General features: G+C 36.6%; 1 protein-coding gene across 4 annotated transcripts in view; it reads right to left on the bottom strand.

Annotated features, from left to right (window-relative positions):
- The window catches only part of RPRD1A (regulation of nuclear pre-mRNA domain containing 1A), a 44,303-nt gene that overhangs the window by 9,820 nt on the left and 10,904 nt on the right, over positions 1-23,579 (bottom strand). The window contains exons 4-7 of one of the 4 annotated variants that reach the window (XM_083869194.1): positions 23,452-23,546; positions 22,395-22,521; positions 22,121-22,296; positions 18,897-21,210 (exon numbers count right to left, since the gene is read on the bottom strand). In XM_083869194.1, the coding sequence (XP_083725320.1) occupies positions 21,028-21,210; positions 22,121-22,296; positions 22,395-22,521; positions 23,452-23,546 (581 nt within the window). In that variant the 3' untranslated portion in view covers positions 18,897-21,027. Of the gene's footprint in view, positions 1-18,896; positions 21,211-22,120; positions 22,297-22,394; positions 22,522-23,451; positions 23,547-23,579 lie in introns of those variants that run through there. The other 3 variants (XM_083869197.1, XM_083869196.1, XM_083869195.1) reach the window with 3 other exon arrangements.

The raw sequence follows: 23,579 nt of genomic DNA, 5'->3' as shown, positions 1-23,579 counted from the left end.
CATTATTTATTCTGTGCATAGAATTCTGTGCATATTCACTAATATTCTCAGAGTTTTTTTAATGGCAAGCTTCACTATTACAAAACACAATTTATTCTTCAGAAACCTTTGAGCTGACAGATGAAAATGAAATGCATCCTCTAATTCTGGGTATCCCAGGTTTTTTTTAGTACCTAAAATATCTAAAAAATTAATGCTTCAAAGAAATTTTCTAAGTATGAGAGAATCTTCAGCTTGTCTGCAAATGAAGCAATAGGAAGCAATGAACTCAGAAACCACAAACTAAATTAGCAACTATCCGGGGAAATATGACTTTGACTACCATCAACTGTTATGCTGTGGTACAGACTGAAATACACTGAAGACCTTCAAGTAACAAATTCCTGTCTGGAACACTAGCAGATAGAAACAAAGCATTTAATCAGGACATTTCCTATCTGAAGTGTGACTATCAGAAATGCAAAGTTGTTCTTAGTGGCCACAAATTATTCTTCCTATTTCTTGAAAATGCAGTTTTTGTCCAGCTCCTTCCAGCCTTAAACAGTATCACTGCAGCCTTGACTCCTGGTCTCCATCTCCATTCCTGGAACATTGCCCCTAGAACCAACTTGTGCACAGGAAGGATGTTCAATGTCTCTCAGACTCCTATCACAGCTGTATTCAGATGCAATACAAACACTTGCAACTGTTTTTTGACTACCTCTTCCCATTTCTAGCTTTTCTGATTCTGATCTAAATTTCTCCCTCTCCAATCCTGGTCTCCATTTATCATTCTCTCTATAGTTCTGGTTCCAGTTCCACCTGTTTCTCCCCAGTCCTATACACTTGGCCTGTCCCTATCCTCCACCTATATATTCCCTTCATCAGATCTATTACCTCGTATCAGTTTTTGCTTCCACTGTCTTAGTCCAAATTTCATTCCAGTTCATTTCAATCCTATGTGGTATTACACCCTTCTCAGCCAGCTGATCTGTTCCATTCTTTAATGTCTAGTCCTGGATCCCTTCTTAATCTCCACAGCCTTTGGTGCTAAGTTCCACATGAACTTACCTACGTCTTATGTTCAAATCCATCGGCTCCCATTTCCCCATTATTTAGACTCAAGGGAGCCATGGACAACCCACCATAGAAGAAGTTCTTTGTTCTCACATCACAAAGTGGCCAAGCAGCACATGGACAGCCTAGAGAACAACTGTACATGCTTGCAATTGCAGCAGGCTTCTTTAGCCCAGGCTGGAAAACCCTCTGGCAGTGATCTTCACAGAAGTTAGCAATGTTTTAAGTAATCTCTGATGAGCATATTAAAAGCAGTATTTTTTTTCCAAAGGCTTGTAAATTCATTAAATTTAGGTTCATTTCCATTAGTATATCAAAATGCATGTCCCCTCAGAAAAAAAGGATTTCCCCATTTCACAATAATTTGAGAAAACACATGAATTACTTAATTTTAAAGCTAAATTTTAAGATTATTTTATTATAAACTTGTCTTTAGCCTTTCTGTTCAAGATTGTGTTGCCAAAAACTTGCTCAGCATTTGAAAAAGTAGAAGAAAACAAAACAGGACTTGCAAGCCTTCAGGGAGGTGGTGGAATCACCACCCCTGGAGTTGTTCAAGAGGCACCTGGATCTGGTAGTGAGTGATGTGGTTTAGGGGTTACATTGGTAGTTCTGGGTGGACAGTTGGGCTCAATTGGCTTCAAAGTCTCTTCCAATCTTGATGATACTATGAGTAAACTTAATTAGCACACTGGCTTTGTTTATATTTATCTCCCCTCAATCATAAAAGGTCCAGGGTGATGAATATTATATTTATAAAATAAATTACTATATAAAGACATTGATTTAATTAGACAATCTCAATGGGACTATGATTTAATTTAAAGCATTCCAGGATGGCAGATATGAGCAGCAGCTGAAATGAAAGATGCCTGCCTGAGGTTATGCTTGGTCTGCTTGTGTTTTATTATCTGATACAGCATTTATTTAGCCATTATAATAAACTCAAAGCTACATACTTCCAAGAGATGCTTAAATTATACTGAATTCTTAAGTTTCAAACACTGGCTGACAGCATGAAGCTTTGGAGAACTTCTGACGATAAGTAATCAAGTACTTCAGAACAATTCTGAGCAATTTTGCTCAAATACTCAAGTTGCTACTCTGCACAGGCACACAAGGGATAAAGCAGAACAGCACTGAAAATAAGAAAATAAAAAAAAAAATTAAATGGATGGAAGATTATAGATAGCTTCTTGAAGTTTCACCTATTCACAGATCTACATGAAATCCAAATTAAAGGGTATCAGTGCTTAATTTTAGAAAAATATTAAAGTGAGTGAAGGATTTTGATGGTCTATGAGAAAAGCACGCCTTTAGCAAAGCATTTAAGAACTATTGTGTAATGTCTTCAGGCTCAAATATTTACTGTATCTAACAGATGAACTGTAAAAATTCAGATGTGTCAGATGCACACTCCTCAGTTCATGCATCCCTTGCCTGTAGGTCATTACAACAATCTCAATTCCAACTTCAGATTTCACACGTGCAACTCTCTCAACCTAATGCTGTAAGTGCTGAACCACAAAAATGTGGACTGTGAAGTTCCTTATTTAGCAGACATACAGATATCTTAAAGCATGAAACTGCTGTAAAGCTAAGACTGCATGTACTTATTTTGAAGATGAAATTGAATCTGAGAATGAAAGTTAACACTACAGGTCACTAGGTAGGGATTTATCTATTGCTAGTCAGGTTACAACTCTCTCAGATCTTTGTCAAAGACAGATCTACATAATGTAGAAGCAAAAAACCTTGTTTTATTGTAGCAAGGCTAAGCACTAGTAGCAGTCTAATCCAAGCAGCAAACTTAAAGCAGGTTAACACAGAATAGCTGTTGCAGCTGTAGTATACAACTACTCAGTGTTAACCGGTGGTCAAGAAAGAAAATGAGAAAGCATTCTAGTGATCTGAGACTGGGTATTAGCTTTATTTAGGGTGAAATAAATAAAGGCAATGCAGATAACAGGACCCCAAATTTCTGCTACAGGTGAGCCCACACTGGTGACCTTGTTCATTTAAATAAATCTATCAGTGTAGGGTCTATTTGCGCAAAACTGGTCTTGGACATTTTGAAGAAGTTCTTCCAAATACTTTTTTTTTAATGATTCATGTCTGTCTTTTCCAAGTTCATAAATTATTCCTGTGCAATCCAAACAAAGAGCTGTGAAAGAGAGCCACCTTAAATTTCAAAATGGTCTTACTTGCACAGCATGTGGTTTTTAAAGATTTTTAAAGCACAGTTCTCGAAGTCAAGAAATGCCATGGGCCATCCAATATGTGCATATTCTAATTAATTTTATCAGCTAGACAGTTTCATATTACACTTGTCAACTCATTCTCACAGCTTCATAAAGTAGGTTGAACCATCCATTTTAGACACATGGATTCTGAAGAGGAGCATTAAGTTACAGCTCAAAGATAAGCATTCCCAAGCCTGATTTGCTTAATGGCAGTTGAATATGCTCAGTGTCAGTTGGTAACTGAAACTACAGTTTATTTGAATAATGAGAGTAATTCTGTCAAATTGTTGATACACTGCATGGTGATTTTTGTGTTTTTCTCTCATTTTACGTGAAATAGATATTTCAAATGCTGTGTTCAGCAATGGGGATGGGAGCATAAGAAAGGTAAAGCTGGAAAGGAGAACTACACAGCAGCAGTAGATATTCTGATTAACTTGCCCTTCATACATCCTGTGGGAGTATCTCCAGTGAAAACTCTACTATGCATGAAGCAAGCAAACAACTGCATCTCTTCCATGACCAGCAAGAATCATCATCTAAATTTTCGAAAAATGCACATATATCTATCAAATTCTATCATTTTAAAAATTGTACAAAAAAGGGATTTTAAAGAAAGTGCTTGCCTTCAAGCTTTAGTATTAAAATATTATGACTAGAAAAATCTGCTTTAGCAAAGTGATACCAATAGAGAGTAGAAAACAATTCCAAGAAAAATTCACAATGAAAAAGTCTCTTATCAATCAACCAATTTCAGGCAGCAAATTTGGCACACGCACTTTTTTTTTACCCAATTATTTACCCAATTCCAAATTGCTCAAATAGCTGGTTTTATTTTACAATAAAAAGGTGTAAAAAGAGGTTGTCAGGAAAGAAATTATGAGCAACCAGAGGAAAAAAGAAGCCTAGAGAGAGAGCAGAACACAGAACAAGTAAACAACATTAAAAAGAACAAGACATTTATACTGTTTTTTGCAACTCTTCTTTCCCATTATGAACTATATTGCTCCCAAAAGCCTACTGCTTGCAATAACCTTACTAATGCACATCTTTGTGTGATCTACTGATAAAACATGTATTGGAGGTTAGCAATCACAGAGTTACAGAATATAGTGAGTTGGGAGGCACTCACAAGGGATCACTGAGTCCAACTCCTGCCCCTGCCCAGGACCATCCCCAAGAGTCACACAATTGTGCCTGAGAGCATTGTCCAAATGCTTCTTGAACTCATCAGGTTTAGTGTTGTGACATCATTTCAATCTAAAATGTCTTAGCTTTTTAAAGCACCTTTCATCCATTCAAGCCACCTAAAGTTCACTAAAATAATCTTTAAAATCATTATCCTGGTTTGTATAGAACTCTAGGAGTATCTGTGGAGTTTTCCATTTTGTATGTCTGTATTCCTATTCATTTGTGGATGAAATTACCTTGGAAGATCAGGTCATGAGGCAAACGTACTAAGTTAAATATTGTTACAGTAATTTAGTACCAAGATATTTGCAAATGAAATCATGAGTAATTCAGTAGATTTATTACTGAGGGAAAAAAGGCAAATGATGCAAGAAATTCCTTCATTTTTCATGTTTACATAGTGTCAAAAGAAATAGAATTATGCAAAGTAGTAAATCACTTAAATTCCCTTTTTTGGCATGTGCTTCTTGCATGTCAGAATGCAAGTCACTTCAGTGTATTTTCACCAAGTTCATTACCCTGGGTTTCTTGTATGACAGACACTCCAATCCTTTCTCTTATTCACGCTAAATCTGCTCTCACAAACTTGATACTGCTTTAAATTTGCACCAAGGGTTCTAGAGAAAACCTCAGGCTCTGCTTCCAGTTGTACAGCCTAAAATAAGAATCTGTACCACCTCTCTTTTAAAAAGTTGGTTTTCCTGACAATGTCTTAGAAAAGCAGGGTTTTAGCAGATTTGCTGTCCAAATTGCAAAGTAATGACATCTGTCTCATTTCACTGGTGAGCCGCTTCAAATTCCCACTGAAAACAAGACCTGAAGTCTTGCTGCAGAAAAGGGCTTACCATGATGGCAAACTAAATTGAATACAAATCCAGTATACATGGCTAGTATAGCAATTTAAAAACTTGTTTTAAAATTATCTATCCCTACTTGCTCTTAAGACCTTCAAGAATGATCTCTCCACAGACTCATGTTTCCAGATCTCATAAATGTGAAGTTTGAAAGAAAAATAAAGTACATCTCATGACAAGGGAAACAAAACCAGCAGGTCTGAACCTGCAGCTGATGTTCAGGCAAGAGCCGGACTGACTGGCTGGCACAGCAAAACCTGCCTGTCAGGACCCGTTTAAGATTTCTGGTGTGCTGGACATGATCTGTGGCAGGCTAGAGTGTTTATGAAGAACTACACAAATGTCATCTGAGAAAATGTTTCCAGCCTGCCATGAGGTAGAGGGATTGAGTGTTAGGCCTGACTGTGGCACTTTTCTGCCACTCTGCAGTGCAGTGTCATGGAAAACAGCAACACGTCCCCATGTAGGGTGGGAAACATGACAAAATTATTTACTATTTGGCCATGACTTAAAATAAAATGTAAAGACTTGCACAGAAACTGAAGATACCATCTTAAAAAGTAACCACACAAGTCACCATGCATTTCAAAGTTTTAAATTATTTCTTTGAAGGGCTTGCCTTGTAAAGTAAAAGATAGTTTCTCTACTGACATCCCTCAAACCCAGGCTAGCCAGATACCACAGACTGAAGGGCTCAACAGCCCAAATGAGTCCCCCAGTGACTCCCAGACACCTCTAGCTGGTCTTTGATGGTGCAATAGCACAGCAAAAGGAGCCCCTGCTGAGAGGGCAAGTACCTGCAGATGGAGCAGAAAGGACATCCGTCCCTCACTTCCACAGCTAGAAAACTCCAAAAACCAAAATCACCTTTTTGTCAGTGTTCAGGGAAAGTGATTTGCTCATAGCTACTTTATCAAGAAGAGTCAAGACCACAGGATCAAATAAAACCAGCAAAAAACCTCTTCCCACATTCATTCATGTGTAGGCAGAAAGCTGCAACTGTGTAGGGAATACTTCATTATGTTTTGAAATGAACGGAACTTTGGAGGACAAAGTTCATTGTGCAAAATGGCAAAAGCTGTCTGACGCTACATAAAAACATGCTAGGTACCCCAACGTTCAAAGACAAAGCACTGTTAATCACACATGCACCATGAAAAAGTGAGCAACATGCTTTAACAAGTACGTCTGTATGCAGCAGCATAAGAGAAAGCTTGTTCTCACGCCCCTCAAAATTAAGTATTTTGAGGGACGTGAAGAACATGTCTCCTGAAGAAATTGTTTCAGTAAGACTGTGGACCTTGCAGCATTCTCTGAATTGCACAGTATTCCTTCCTCCTACTGCAGCACTGAGCCTGCCTGCTGACCCTCATGTCTGTACCTGTATGTTTTCCACCAGCAGCTTTGTTTTTACTGGAGCTCTAATGAAATTCAGTACTTTCCAGCAACCTCCTCCTACTGAAATTTGGACACTGGCTCACATGCAGAAAATAAATATACTCTAAATCTTAAATCACGTAATACACTTATGAATACTAAAATTATAAAATATATATTTAAATGGTAAGCCTTTATCAATTACATTGAAAGATGCAAATCTGGAGCTTGTACTCACCATTTTGTAACTGAAGATTGTAAAACTTACATTATGAACATCAGTCTTTACCGCTCTTGCTATTTTTAAGAGTAGCTTCTGTAAATTCTCCTGTTCTTTTAATTATACATCTATATATATATATATCCTAACTGGATGTTAGCTATTCAGACTCCAGAAGACAATGAATACTTTCAGGTAAATCCAAACCTGAAGTTCGAATGACCAAGATTATTCTACAGCCCACATATGGATCTACCCTCAGAAGCCTAAGAATTATTGCTTACTATTTAATAGAAACACAAGTTTGAAACCTAGAGCTGCCATTGAGCATGTACAATTTTTCTGATCATGCTGCATGAGAACATTAATTTTACACTGATTACAGCAGCTGCTGTTGAGCATGGCTTCAAGCACTTAGGGCTAGAATATTTGTTGAGTTGTATATGCACACACAGAGCACAGAGGACACTAATGGAGTGAGATGCTCCTAGTCAGCACTGAAAGGAATCTTCTCTATCTTAAACTGTTAGAGTTGAAAATGCTAGTATTATTATGCTAATAATAATTTTGTGGTTTACATATGGATCAACACAATCATTTTCAACTGGCTTAAAAACAGTTGCATGATCCAATACTAATAACACTGATTAGCCAAATGATAAAGCAGCATCCTTCTCAGACACAAGGACTAAGCACAAAGCACAACAACTCTAATGGAGTGTGGGTTGGGAAAAAAAGGAAAATTTGGTGTTCGAGGAAACTGGATTCTTTTCATTGCATAATGCAGAAGACACTAGTCAGCCAGAAGGTAAAAATGTTTCAAGGTGCTCTTTTCTAGAAATGCTGAGAACATGGATACAAAAGAGCTGCAGAAGGCTGCCCATTACATTTTCAATGATATTAGGATGACTTCCCCTTACAAGCAATATAGCAAGGGATGCATTAACAATCCATATAAATTACAGGTGAGAAGCTAGCCAGGAAACCAAAGGAGTAGTGTTTTAAACACTACTGTCTAGAGGATAGTCTACTCATGTTAAATTTCTTGCTGCTTTGTTCTAAGACAGGACTATTGTACAAGAAGAAATCCAGAAAACCAGGAATTACTAGTTCTAAAGAAGAATGTGTTGTCTGAAAAAGTTCAGGCAGGTTCTCAAAACCAAACCTGTGTGAAGTGACTACACTTTCTACTTTGGGTTTGCACCGGGATCACTGCTTTGTTGCACGATCTTTCAGCCTGAGGATAAAACATCTTTGATAAAACACTGCTTGAGCAAGAACACTGGAATTCTCACCTGTGGAAGAAAATCATAAATAGTGACTTTCCATTCCTATATTTTCAGATAATCTAAGTGTAGTAGTTGTGTTATCACCAAGAAAGCAAACAACAGGTATACACACAGACAGAATTTAATTCTCTCTACAGAAATTGCATCTAAGATCACCCTATTCCAAATAATGTGTTTTTCTACTGGAAATGGCACTGTATTCACTACACGACCTGTGACAGCAAATGTCACAAGAAAGACAAATGTCTGGCTTTCAAGATAGCATGCTAAATTGTTTTGTTTAAACAGTCAATGTATAAAATACTAATTACAGTGGTACAGCTCCTACATTTAAATTACGTAGAACTAAAGACTGTTTAATGTACCACCATTTTAAAGAAGAACAGCAGCAACAAAAATTGCCCAAAAAAAATTTCACCACAACAGAAGTCGTGTCAGTGGAAGGCAGAAAATGAGGAAAGATGAAACCATGATCTACTGGCACTCACCCAGCATCTCTCACACTGGTTATTATGGAATCATAGATGCGCAAGACTAAACAGATATGTCTGGAAGCTATGTGCTGAGTATCATTTAAAAAAAACTCTTGATTTCCTCTGGGTGATAAATACTCCAAAATAAAGCTGATGATGGCATAGTTCACCAAACTTATCTATCAAATATGCTGGCATTATGAACTACAGCTACCACCTTTTGCCTATGGTTCACTACAGCTGAAGGATGTCAATTATCTCCACCAGAAAACAGGTAACTTAGTATGGGAAACTTTATGTTTCTAGAATACATCAAGAATTTAAACTTGGCTTCACCTTTATACTCTGAAATCTTGGGCAATGAAGAGCTCCCTGGATGTGTAGGACAGCAAAGACAAGGTGGAGGGATGCAAAGAAAAAGGAGATTCCCTATGAATGAAATGTTCTCAATGGTCTCTGGTTTGGTGACCATGGTTTGAGGAGAATGCAGAATAAATAATAATGGCAAAAGAGGAAATACAGTGATGGGTCATTACAACTAGCAAATAGGGATGTGATGCGGAAAATTACTGATTTTGTATCCACTGCCTTTGCAGAATCATTCCTCCTACTCTGGTAGCTACTAGCAACCTAGAAATAAATTACATCAAAACTTTGTGTGTTTGAAACACTGCCAAGTGTAACACTCGGGGGAGTTACACCGTCTGCTGTCTCCTGCCTTCTACCTTCTTCAGGATCAAAGGACTCACATTTACTGAGAACATGACAGTTCTGAGGCTTGTCTTTAAGGAAGTTATAAGGAGCTCAGTGTTCCACATAAAATCTAGGAACTGTTTAAGGGCATAAATAACTGTGGTAAAAACAAACAATGACGTTCTTCTACCTCCTTTGCTGTCCAACAAAGTATTTGGGCTGGAGTAAAATGAACCTTTGATACTGACTGAAGGAAAACAAAGGAAGAAACACATAATTATGAATGGAACGTGGTCATGACAACTTAACATTTGAGGAAATAGGAGCCCAATAAGCATCAACTTAACCTGTAGAACCAGAGTCTTGATTCTCCAGGCCTCTCCACATTTTACTGCTACTTTTGACATATTGTTTTAGTTCTATTTTCAGAGCTGACCTTAAAATAAAGATCTTTTGAAGGGCAGAACTCAAAGCTCAATGGTTATCTCCAACTTCCAGTTCTGTTCTTCAAATCTGTCTTTCAACATACTAAGTAGCCATTACACATTTTCTACTCTAAATTCTGCTTCCACCCAAGCTTTAAAATTGTTGCATGTGCTGACTACAAAAGCAATTCTCCACACCTTTAAAGAGCAATATAAAAAAATATTGTTTGAATGCACTGGGAGGAAGAAAAAAAAAAACAAAAACCAAACAAACCATCAACATACAGAGAAATGTTTAACTTTTGGGAAGATCAAAAGTTAAATTTTCCAGTGATTTTAATCTACTTGTTAACATCAGCCTACACTTAAATCAGAGACTCACAAAATAGTTTTAAATACTTCAGGATTTGTCTGGATCACAAAATACTGATTTATTTCCCAGGCCTTTAGTGCACAGCTACAGTAACATCTACAATAATTTTAGAAAGTATGTGGCATTTCTCTTACTTCTCAGCTTCCTCCCTCATCCCCATTTAAAAATTATGTGCATACTATGGGAAACAAACTCAACTATGGAGAGAGAGCATCTCTTTTGCACTGAGAAATAAGCCTGATTCAGGGAGAGAAGGTCTGGGCCAGATAATGTTCTTAACATTATGATGAGATGATGTTACTTTGTATCTCATCAGAGTCCTCATTTTCTCCACTAACCAAAATGTACAGACTTGTCTTTGCCTAAAACTTCCAATATATTCCTCTCCTACCTATGGTCCTCAAAATACCATCCTCAATGGATTGACTTAAAGTGCATCCTTTTCAGTTTGGTAGCATAGAAGTACGGAAAAAGAAGTAACCAAAATTCCTTTTCAACACTAACAAAATATTTCAGATGTTTTCATTTAAATATGTACCATCTCACTTCAAATTCTGAACATCTAATTCAATTTCAAAAAGTTGTAACTGCAGATTTTTCTTCTTTTTTTGTGATGGAGGGGTGTACCCTATTAGAAAATAGAGTTATTATCATCTAGTGTGCATAAGGTTGGGGGTTTTTATCATAATTTGGATTCATAATATATTTTTAAATTACCAACCCAGTCAGAACATAAGAACATGCTGTGATGCCAGTTTCACAGATGAAGAAAATGAAATAAAGATGCTTTTGTGAAAAAAAGAGTTTAATATTGAATCAGGCAAGAAAACAAAACAGCAAGTGGTATTTGAAAAAACACCTCAAATACTGGCTCCTCAGATTACTTTCTTGCAGAGAAACACCATTTCAATGTTATTACTACAGACCACTATTTTACACCCACAGTAGTGTCAAATGTTCTAACTTCATCCCAGTTAGTTCAATTTTTCATCGCACAGTAGCTCCCAGGCAGTGTGTGCCCTCCAACTCTCCCCTTTCCACCCCAATATTCCCTGATGTCTTCTGCAACTATCGTGGCAGAGTAGTGGAAGTTATGGCTGGCTCCATGCTCCAAAGGCTGACTAGGATAGACCAAGGGGAGAAGAACTACTGAAACATTCTCTTCTCTTTATGTATTCACAAAAGTAATTTTATCAAACTTTCAAGAGCTCAGTTAGGATTGTTTCCCTGCTAAAGGAAAGAACTGAGATGACTGGCAGCATAACTCCAACTGTCTCCCAGGAAACCGGACAATACCTGTAAGCCTTATGTAACAGCAATTCACTCTCTCCTCTTCTGCCAATCACTGCCAGCAAAAACTGAGAGATATTACAAAACTGTTTTGCCCTAATAAAGTCAACTTTATGCACTTTTTATGTCAGAGATACATCTTCCTACTATATAAATAAAATGAAATTCCAAGACAACATAGAGGTCATTTACAGGATTTATACATCATCCTCAGTTGTTTCCCTGCATTCTGATTCTCCTTATTTCTATCAATGTTAGTCCACAGAATTTCAAACTTTGGCAGTGGAAAACCTTTACCAAATACATATTAGACTAATACAATATTCTTTACTTTTGGCAGTACTGAAAGATATCACAACTGCTTCAGTCAAATGCAAAAGTAAATGTACTCTGGCTATTCCTTCAGTTTAGAATGAAGTTTTAAGGCAAGTGTAAGAGCCACTTTACACACTGTGTAAAAGGTGAGTACTGAGGTGGTGAGTACACCTACAACTTCCATTTCTTCTTGGCTAAGAAACATTCTCAGCAAGCACAACAGCTGTGGGATGCATTGTTTCCTCACTGCTGCTAAAACAGCATCAACTGCTCTTACATCACACCCCCCAGAATAACTACTGAGACAGCGCCAAAGCACAAAGAGAGCAAATGTGTTTCAACATTGTCCTCAGATTCAACTCACACTTTCCAAGTTGTTCTCTCCTCTGTAGACACATGTACCATACCCTAATCAATGGGAGAAATCCAGATATGAATAACCCAGCTTAACATATTTTGAAATAAGGGGGAAAAAAGAAAACAAAACAACCTCCCAAAAAACACAAACAAAAAAGCCCGAACAAAAACCCAAAACAAACAAACAAAACCCCAAACAAACAAAACCAAAATGTCACAGAAAACAAACAAAAAACTCCCCAATACAATGGGCATATGTCCAAACATATACATGATCATAAATCATTTGCTTCTAATCAATGCAAGAATAAACACATCTGCCAGGTAACTGCACCACTGTGTGAAAGTTCTGGAGTTCGCTCTCCTCCTCTCATTCCCCCTCTTTTGATTCACACCTGATCATGTGTTTCAGTATGGAGGCAAGCTTCCAGACTGGATCCTCTAGGAAGAAAGGCTATCATTAATCTTAGGGGTTAATTTTCAGAATCAGGCCAGTATTAACTACAGTTGCTACTAGCTGAAAGGAAATATTACCAAAGTTCTGTATTTCATCAATGAGCTTTAACAGAAAGATACAGAGTTTTAAAGAACTTTATTTTTCAGCACAGTCCAGCTAAGAATCATGTTACTTAATAATTTTCATCTTTTCTTAGCTGAGGCTCTTGACCTACTGCACTATGAAGTGACCTATTATTCTCTAAGCTTTTAAGGAATGTGGATTAGCTGGGTTTATTTTAAAAGCCCAGATATTTTGAGGTAAATTTACCAGGTTTACTATATGAAGACATTAGTGTAACTGTGGTGGTTTGGTGGCGTTGATTTGTAAAATTCGGTTTCACTGTGAGTCCTACTGAAGAGTATTTCTGCTCTCTACATGCAGCCTTAGCTGAAGAGATGGATGTTGTCTGCAATAATCACAATAAATCCTGTGACTAGTTTAGTATCATCATTACAGAAGACCATAATGAATTTAAACTAGGAAAAGAGAATAGCTTTGGTTCCTCATTAAAGCAATTCAACTACTAACTCTTTCATTTGATTCAGCTCAGAATTTTGACAACAAAAATGCTAAAACTCAAAATTATTCTAATCTGTCATGAAAGATTCATATCTTTTTGAATGTTCTTCTTATTTCCAGTGATATTTGACCCATAACTAATGGGCTTAGTAGCAGATAAATTTCAATTAAAGCTCTGGACTTAAAGAAACAAAACAAAATCCAAAAAACAACAAAAAACCAACCAACCACAGACATGGAAAAGTTCACTGTTCTTACACACTACAAAATGTCAATTCAAGACCAGGAATATTTCATTCCTAATAATGCTCTTTTAAATGCAAATAGGTTTTTGTAATAAAGATGGCACCTAGACTTACTAATCACTTTGCACAAACTAACATTTCTTACTTTCCCCTATGTCGACATTAAATACAACACAAAAGGTCATACATTATTTCAGTAACAGTCTCTGACATTTGCTGTCTCAGACCACTGCATAAATGATGAATTATCTTCATATGTAGATGTGAGAACAGGAGTAAATATGAGCACTCTTCCCAACATCTAAAGGAACTGAATGTGTATTTCTTTAAATGGCATCTCACAGCTACTTGCTGTCCATCTGAAGACTGTTTCCTTGCTGTGTACATTCAAATGCTCCAAAAGCTCTGTTCATGAGTGCCACTATGTTCTACATCAGATTTTACAAGAATTTCTTCTTTTATATAACACTGGAGTGGTTCCGAGTTAAACCATGAGAAGCCTGCCATAGAATAAATTTTGTTTTGTGTTGTTTCAGCAAGGCTGAGAGAAAAAGCAGGATGATGTTCAAGCCATTTCTCTTCTTTCTTGTGTCAGAGATTTCTACAAGCAGTTCTCATCAGCGCTCCCAATCAACCAAGCAAATCATTATCAAAAATGAAGCAAAAGAATGTAACTCTTGTTGTAAGTCATAGTAAAGTGTAACTGGAGCATGGTGCTTCCTTTTAACTTCATATAGAAGCTCATTAGACACAAATAACCCCTTAATTATAATAAAGTTTTTAAATCTTAGTAATAGTAGGAAAAAAATAAATAAAAAATTTAAAACTGCAAAAGTTGTAAAACAACTTTTGAGTATCAGCCTAGCAACACAGGCCTTAATGTGGAGACTATTTACAGAGAACTCTAAGGAGCACAGTTTTTGAGTCAACTGCAATTATCTTCAATTTCACATGGGGTTATTTTCCTATTAAATGAAACTACCAGAAGACATTAGCTAAAGCAACGTATTTTGATTTAGCTTTTTTATAAAAACAAGTCATCTCAAATTGTGGAGCAGAACTTTCCAACACCCTCCCTTCCCATCCATAACATTAAGGGGTTTTTGAAACTAAATTATGAATATTTCCTTAGGAACTCCCATACAGAAAGACTGATGTTTCATCTGCCTAGAATGACTACCTGCCATTCAGTGTGGTGTTATGTTCCTATTTAGAGTTTATAGCTGCTTCAACAAAATTCCAAAAGCTTCTAATTGTGGGAGGGATACAAGCAGGGTGTACAGTTCTGCTGACTGTATTCAAAATACAGATTAAAATCTTTACATTTAGTAAATCCAATGATACAAACATAAGATTTTTAACAAAAAAATTAAACAATAACAATATTACTGTTTGAAATTAGGGCTTGTAAAAAAGGTAGTTTTGAACTTGAAAAACCTCATTGCTACTACTGACATAAATAGGTACTACAGTAGCAGTATCACCTACATCAAGTTCTTATATTTAGGCTTTCTTTTTATTCCAGCAAACTCCTGATCAAAGCAAAGGACATATCTACTACAGAATGCACTACAGGAAAGTCACTTGCTAATCTACAGCTGCCCTTCAAAAAACTTAAGTTAGAGCACTGATTATTCCCTTTACGATTTCCCATCATCTCAGATTTTTGCACAAGGTTTTACATACCTGCAAAACTTGCTCTTCTGAGGATGACACAAATAGATCCATTCATTTTGGTTAACAGTATGAAGTTTTTGGCTGGCAATAGCCAGGAACATTGTGGCTAGAAGTCTCACAAACAACAGCAAGTCCTACCTAGGCAAGTCCAGTATCTTCTATCAGTATTTTTATGGGGAATTCAAAATGCACCTCAGAGGTAATAAAGTACCTGGTATCTTGCAGTATCTCATATAGATATAACATTTTCTTCCCCTTTCAATAAAAACTAACTGGTAAGCTGCAGAGTGAAAGCTAAAAATACTCACTCTTCACAAATAATAAAGGTGAAATGGATTAAAAAAAGTAACAGCTGAAACATTTTTATTACTTTGCTTCAAAACCAGAGTATCTTGAATGACAAACAATATTTTAAAATGTGATGAACTGGAGTAAAAGGTTATCTTTATTTTACAAGGATGAGCAAAGTACAACCTACAACCTGTTCAATCTGTTCTGTTAGAAAAGCCAGGATTTATATTCAAATATCTGAAAAGTCAATTCTAAAAGGTATAAGCCTTCAACTGCTTCTGCTGCTCTGAATGACAACACTGAGCTGTGAAATCTAATCTCTCAGGTACAAACTCAGTAACTCTATACTATGGTATCTGAGGCTGCCGTTGGTAAGTCACTATATGAAAGAGGTATATTTACTGCTCGAGTACACAGAGGTTGTAAGTTTGTTATAAAAACAGGTCAAATAAGCATTACTCTCACAGAATGGGTACAAAACAGGGGAAACAAAATGCACCTACCATTTAATTTTGCTTTGCTGCATTTGATATAAGGGCTGCTGTTCTCTACTCTAGTCTTGCAAATTACTTCTACAAAACTCTGCAAGCTTATCTCCTGACACTGAAAAAAGTGCTTATGGAAACAAAGAAACAACATCTAAAAGATAGGTCAGCAATCTGTAAAAACTTAGCAAGCCTACTTCCACTGCAGAAAAGAGATGCAACCTATATCTTATTTTAAACATGCCCTCACCTTAATTTCCAACTAAATAAACCTAAGAGAAATTAAGGAGAAATTACTATTTCAGTGATCACTTAATTCTCCCCAGACGTCTCTGAGTAGATAATCCAAAAAACTCATCTTATGGAAACTTAGTTTTGGTTTTAACAGAACACAATCCCAATGCTGGTATTCACTAAAAGACTTGCACTGTGCAATTCTAATAAAGCATTTACACTACACAGCACCTCTCAAATGGCCATTCAAATGGCCAACCTATAAGCAAGGGACTTCAACCAATCTATACCAGTATCTAAGCATAGTGGCCTGTTACAGAATCACATTTCATTTCATACATGGCAGGACGGGGAGAGCTAGAACATAAAGAACATGTCCATTAGAAATCTTTACCCTACATTTCTTTCCTGATGATGAAGAGCTACTTACATTTCTCTGAAAAATAGTGCAAGTTACTCAAAACTGGGCCACTAGGGACAAAAAGTAAATTTAGTGAAGGCCCTTTATTATAACAAAAAAAAGAGCTCCACAGTTATGTTCCACTCAGCCCAAGAATATCTACCTTGACTCAAAACATTTTTCAGTAGAAGTCATATATTCCCTGAACTGGAAGCACTGCCGAGTCAGCTTCAATTTTTAAAGCTGCAATCTTGGACAAAAATGAATACAATGGGTCATTGCGTCAAGAGATCACACAATATGGTCTGTCTGTACCTCTATTAGGTACTGCTATCTCTGTTACCAAGCATCTATCAGAAGATCTTAAATATTCAAACCAGTCCTAGTGGGTTTGGATAAACCTTACTGACCACTTCCTGATACCTTCCAGTTACCAGTTCTGTAACCCCTGCACTGTTAGCTGCTCAGCTCCAACTCCAGAATAACTTGTTATTGTGCTGCTGCCACATTTATGGAGCTGCAGATCACCTTCAATGCTGCAAACTCCACCCCATAATATAAGGCAACATAGGGCTCATCCTACAAATCAATCTTCAGCCAAAGCTTAGTAAAATAATTTAAGTGCTCAACTGCAAGAGTATTAAGAAATGAATTCCAATTATCTGAAGCGAACTTGAAAAATATGAAGCATAATGGAATATACTACCCTAAGTACTCTGTCACTGAGCAAAAAAAAGTTGACATACTAAGGAAAAATAAGTTTGTTTTTTCTTTTTTTTTTTTTAAAAAAAAAAAAAGCCAAGGAGGATAGCACTACACCCTGTGATAACACAAAGGCCACAGTAAAGGGCAACAAGGCAACAATAGACAGTAATACCAACCCAGTTCGGTATTGAAAGAAAAACTTAAGGATAAGAGGCCTATTATATTACTGCCAGCCCTAAACTGTTTGCTTAATAATTTTGTCTACATTTGAAACCACTAAGTGTGAACTGAGTAGGCCAAAAAACCCCAAAAAAAACCCCAAAAAAACACACACACAAAAAAAAAAAAAAAAAAAAAAAAAAAAAAAAAAACACCAAAAAAAACCACCACGTCTTTCAAATCCAGAGCTAAAGTCAAGGCTAACTGTTTGCTGTTTATCTGTAAAATTCCAAGATAAAATTAAAACCTTTAGGAAGACAAGTCAGGCTATATGGAGCCATAAAAGCTCAATCATGAAATAAATGTGCTTTGAACATATTGTATTCTCTCAACACGCCAAGAAACCACAATTAAAACCAGATGTGTGAGTGTAAAAATATGAGTACTGCTTAGAGAGCTGTAGAAAATCAGAAATGCAAGACAGCACCATTAAGTGTTTTAATTAAATGCAAGCTTCTAAATCAGAGACAGGCTTCCCGAAATGGTACTTCCCTCTTAAAATTTTGGATCTACTGACAAGATATTCCCAAATTTGAAGTGGTATATTGATAGAAAGAGTGTGCAAGAAACTGTATATCCGCTATACACTAAGTGTAGCAATACTACATCTTTCCATAAGGTCAAAAGGAAGGTGAGATGATGCCTTGTGATCCCCTACTCACACTTGTTCTTGAGTCAAGTAAGAGTTACAACTATCAAACCCTTTATTTGAAACTTAGAGACTAACCACTCTGTAATCCAGGAGCCTGTGGGAGGGAGAGGTAAAAGCAAAGACACGAAAGAACAGTAAATCAAGTACTTCTCTTGTTCATGTGATTTCTAAGGCCGTATTAATTCTAGAATAACAGGATAGTCTTATCAAAAGGACGTGAGCCATCTGGTTATCAATTTATGTACATCCAATTCCTTGTTCCTGTATAACATAAAAATCTCATTTTTATTCTTCAGTGACACCAAGAGACCAAGCAATATCTTTGTTCAAAATCTAGTGGATGGGCAGGGAGATAGGAGGCATACAACACAGAAGGAAGGAGGGGAAAAGTCAACTAAAGTAGTAGAAAATAGGAATAATATTAGTCATCAAAGGCTTCAGTAAAAAGTGTTCCACAAAAGTATTTTTGCAAAATTTTCCATTTTCTCTAATAGACAGAATTCTATCTAGTTAGAAACCCTAGCTAGAGCCACAGTACACTGAACCTTAAATATTTATACTACTTTAAAACTACCAAAAGTGAAGGGAAAAGACTCCTTAGCATGATCCTGAATTTGAGGGGGGTTCTAAAGGGGCCTAAGTGCAATTATAAAGCACACCTTCTCTGTTACATAATAAAGTGATAGTTTTTATTATTGTGCTTGTGAAGGAGAAGTCCTACATTCATCACTTCTCATTTCTAATCATGTAAACCCAACAGTGTTAAAAGGCTGAAAAAGTCTTTTTTTCACAGCTTTCTCCTTTTGGAAATGGCAACTTCAATGCAAGCAACCCCCAAACTTCTGCATTGGGAATTTTGAATTATCTCACTGAAAGAATGTGAGAGTTTTAGGAACAACCATGTGAAATTTTAGTCTTCAAGAAAAAAAAATGACACTGGATAAATGCTTATCCATCTCAGCCATAAACTCAGTAATGCTTGTGAGAATACAGATGAAAATAGCAGAGCTTTGGTATGAGTAGTTACAGAATTTCTCCTCTTCAAGTTTTCAAAAACAACAGACAATACAAGATTTTGATTCTTAAATTTATTTTTAGCAGGATGTGTATACTAATGAATGGTGACATCATTAGAAGATAGGTCCATGTCCACCACCTGCAACAGAAGCTAGACAGATGTTAAACAAATTAAGAGTTAAAGATGACACTACTTACCCCAAACATACTTAGGAAAGTCACCTACCAAGCAGTACAGTTAGCTTTTGATGCAGACATGACATTATTTACCAGTTATCAAAATTTCCTGTCAAGATATAGCGCATACATTACCTTGCTTTTGATGGGAATCATGCACTTCTGTTTCAAAAATAGCTATTAGAGAGACTCTTATTCTTAAAAAAAATTACTCATGGGAAGATTGGTTATTCAAAATTACTTACCTGTAAATTATCTTTAGAAAATAGAAGATTTGGAAATTTAGGTCTAAAGCTTCTTTCTAATGCTGAAAGCTACTGACAATTCAATTCCAATCCCAATTCAAATTGTTAAACAAGGTTAACAGCAGGTAATATTTTTAGATTCAACTTAGAATACATCCACTTGTTCCTTACTATACACGTTTGGTATGGTAAGGAATCAGTAAGGTAGGATCTCAGCATTATATTCACAGATTGGTATATTCACAGATAGTAATTAACAAAGAAATAAAGACTTTCTGTTACAACTGAGAGACCATGTTATACTCAGGAAAGTGTCAATAGTCAGAAGTCTAATGCAAGAAACAAGCTTGTCTGGAACAAATTAATTTTACCAGAAATGAAACTTGAACAGCAAAACCTAGAGACAGACAGCTCAGGGAAATACATTCTCAAAGAATCACGTGACAGGCCCTCTCCCAGTGCTATTTCAAATGAGAAGCCAAGAAGCAAGGTTCAATTTCAGCCATGGAATTTCCCAAATCTGTAAAAACAGAGACACCTTGCTTCATCTCCATTTCTTAATCACTAAAATAAATCCTACATGTGCTAAGCCAGCAAGCCCTACAGACACTAATCCTACATTTCAAAACTTCAGAATGTTTATCAGCCTCTACTTTCCAAACCAAAAAGCCCTACTGTTAGTGAGCAGGAAGTCACTTTTCTCAACACTACTTTAGAAACGTAATTTTAAGGTTCTTGTTTTTTGAAATCTCTTGGCTCATAGGCCTTCATTAGTAACTGGGTTAACACCATCTTGGCTTGTAGTTCTGTATTAGGAAATCATTTATGCCACACTAATCAGCCTAAAAACATTCTTACAATGTACTTCAACATCCTAGGACTTCACCTGTTTAAAACAGACTGCTACAGATACTGAGGACTGTCTCCCACTTTTTAAAGACCTCAAACTAGTCCAGAAATGAAACTGTGCTATATTAGAACTAAATTCTTTAGCAGTCTAAATCATTCCACCAAGAAACCATGTGAAGGACTGTAACAGCCCAGTAATATGGAATTGCTTTCTCTCAGAAGTATGAATTCTCCGACCTAGCAATATTGGGAAATTACACTGGTTTATGTTCGTCAAAAACAACCGACAAGGGTGGAATCTGTTCACAGCTGAGCTACCACTTTTAATTTCTTTTAAACTGAACTCTCTTGTTTTACAGAAGTGTAAATCTGTCTGAAGGACTAAGTTACTGCCTTTTGAGCAACTCACTATCCTGGCAGTCTACTAACAGGGTATTACTCCTGGTAATGACCTACAAATAAACATGTCAGTGCCTCTAGACAACCAGCCCTTCACTGAAACTGTGGGAACTTGTCCCTTCAAAGGACACAGGCAGAGGGAAGGTAGGGCATACGACAAAAAACTTAGGGCTTCCTGTTCTTTAATCTTCCAGGTTCCATTATGCAGTTGGATCAGTTGCTACTGATCAATTAGCACTACCATGCATACCATCTAGCTTACATGAAGTTGGTTGACATTCCTCCCACAGGATAAACACAGTAAGGTTGATAGGAAGAACCTTCATCAACTGCTTTTCTGTGAGGCACAGAGGAAAGGAAGTAAGTCAGGAAGGAAGAGTAGGCTAGGAATGATACAACTGATCTGAATGATGACTTCAAATACATCATGAACAGCATTTTCTGGAACAAAAGCACAACAAAATCTGAGTCCAGGTTATGAAGTTATAAAAACGTAAAGAAATCACTAGGGAAAGAAAATGTTCTTGATAGGTGTATATGATGAAACCTGAAGAGTAATTAATTTTGGTACCATATATGTGCATACATGCTGCAGTTACAGGGCACTGTGATTGCTCAGAGATCTTCCCTTGCAAAATGATGCAGCTTGAATTCCATTATTGTAATACCCAAGTTAGCGCTGGGAAGCGATTGACAGGAAATTATGGACATATTCTAAATATGTAGAATGTTCAGTGGGAAGGTTTACAGTTGTACATGGTAGGAAAGGAAAACAGATGACTGGTAACAGCAAAGAACAGAATAACTTAAGGGATCACTTGCTAATAATGAGCTGCTCACCCTGCATCCTTCTTTTATTATGATCTGTCTGGTCCTGCTGGTGCTAATGCTGATAGCCAGCTGTGTTAGAGGCTGTAGAAGCTACAACTACATTTTACTGGGTTTAATGGATGCTTGAGTCACGTTAAAAAGTTGTGCTGAAACCTGGAATTAAATTCTTATCCTTCAGCAAACACATAACTAAGACTTACAACAATGAATAAAAAGAGCATGGAAAGAAAATGACACTATGAAAAATTAAGTTTGTAACGCCAGAGACAAGACTTTCTATCTGCGCTACAAAAACGAGTCTGTAGATATAACCAAGACTGAATGGCTAAAAAAGCAGAAAGAGCTGGTTTACTAGGTTTAGAACACTAGAATTAAACAATGTGTTAATAACGTGCTGGAAGCAAAGACATAACAGTGGCAATAAAATATTTATCTCTGGAGAGAAGTTGTTTAGGCTAACTAAAAATATTTGCAAGAACAAGCTTTAGTGAAGAAGGGACTAAAACAAAACATTACGCACTTCCAGCTTATGTTCTTTCTCTGCAAGGAACTCTTTTTGACACCGGAGGAAGTCTGATAACATTCGAGTTAGCTGTTTTCTATCATCTATTTCAGCTGCCAACCTGCCATTGTAATCCGCCAGCAACATACATGCATCATCTACCATTTTGGAAAGTTGCTCTCCAGATTCCTTATCTAAAAAGAAAGCAGAGAAAAACAAATAAAGCGTGATTTCATGATGTACGATTACATTCTTAGAAGAGCATCTTGGTTACCAGGACCTCAACCCTCACCTGTTATTCTGTCTAACAGGGACACATCCTGGACCTCTAAAGGCAAGGAAGCTATTCTCTGGTGAACTGCTGCATCCCCAGAGGCAGCGTTTTCTAGTTCTTGTAATGCTCTAATGAGATCTGTAGTCTGAAAAAAGCACGCAAAATTGAGAACTAGTTTAAATAAACAGATCCTAGAAAAAACAAAAGTACTTTACAACAAGCTTATAGTATTGATTTGATGGTAATTTTAACAGCATTCACAGTATCTCCTTTAGAGTCAAACAAAAAAAAACCAAACCTTTAATTCTCAGCACAACAGTGCAGTGCTTCTAGTTTTAAAGGTCACCTTTCTACAAGAGCTTTATCATTTAAATTCTAGGTATAAGAATAGTTATAAATCTTTTCTTCTTGACAGTAGTGATTATTTTACAGTACCTTTCATTTTATTATACATTTTTTAAAATTATTTTTCTTGTTGTTTTGCTTCAAGACTATTGCAAAAGACTGTATCAGTGCACTTCTTCTGGAAGTAGGGCTGATGTTCACAGAAGCCCAGACATCTGCTACAGAGAAACACACTAAATTGTGATGACTTGAGGACAGTCGTTCTTTGCTATAATAAAAATCCTTCTGAGGTAGGACAAAAACCTCAACAAAACCCCACAAGAAGTAGAAAAGCTGTAACACTGCATGGCAGACAAGAACTTTTCACAGCCATCACAACAAACTCAGGGAAATATTTTATCAATAAATCCATAACGGTCTTACTCTAATACATGTGTTACTCAATACAACCCTGGAAACTGAATGAGAACTCAATACATTGTAGAAACTATTGCTGAAATCCTGACATGAACAAAGCTGGACATACAGTTCATACATTTTGGTTTAGTGTCAAATACATAATGTTACAGCATACCCTGCTGAAAAACTATGAAAAGTTTCAGGTGCAGCCAGCCTTGCCCAGAAATAGTACCTCACTGAAAAAGAGACCATTAAAAAAAAAAAAAAAAGTAACTGAAAAATTCTATATAAAACCATATGTAAATAGAGAATTTTACAAACATGCTTTTACCTGAGGAGGATCAGTGGGAGAACTTCGAGGTGAACAGTTATTTTCATCAACTTTGATCTGTTCATATGTGCGCTTCCTCACCTTTCTGTCTCCATCTAAATGAAAACAAACAGAGCACTCAGAGAAAT

The sequence above is a fragment of the Zosterops lateralis genome (assembly GCF_965231275.1).
Source record: "Zosterops lateralis genome assembly, chromosome: 1".
Lineage (NCBI taxonomy): Eukaryota > Metazoa > Chordata > Aves > Passeriformes > Zosteropidae > Zosterops > Zosterops lateralis.
Note: the sequence above shows the minus strand (reverse complement) of the source record. Positions and strands in the feature narration are given on the sequence as shown.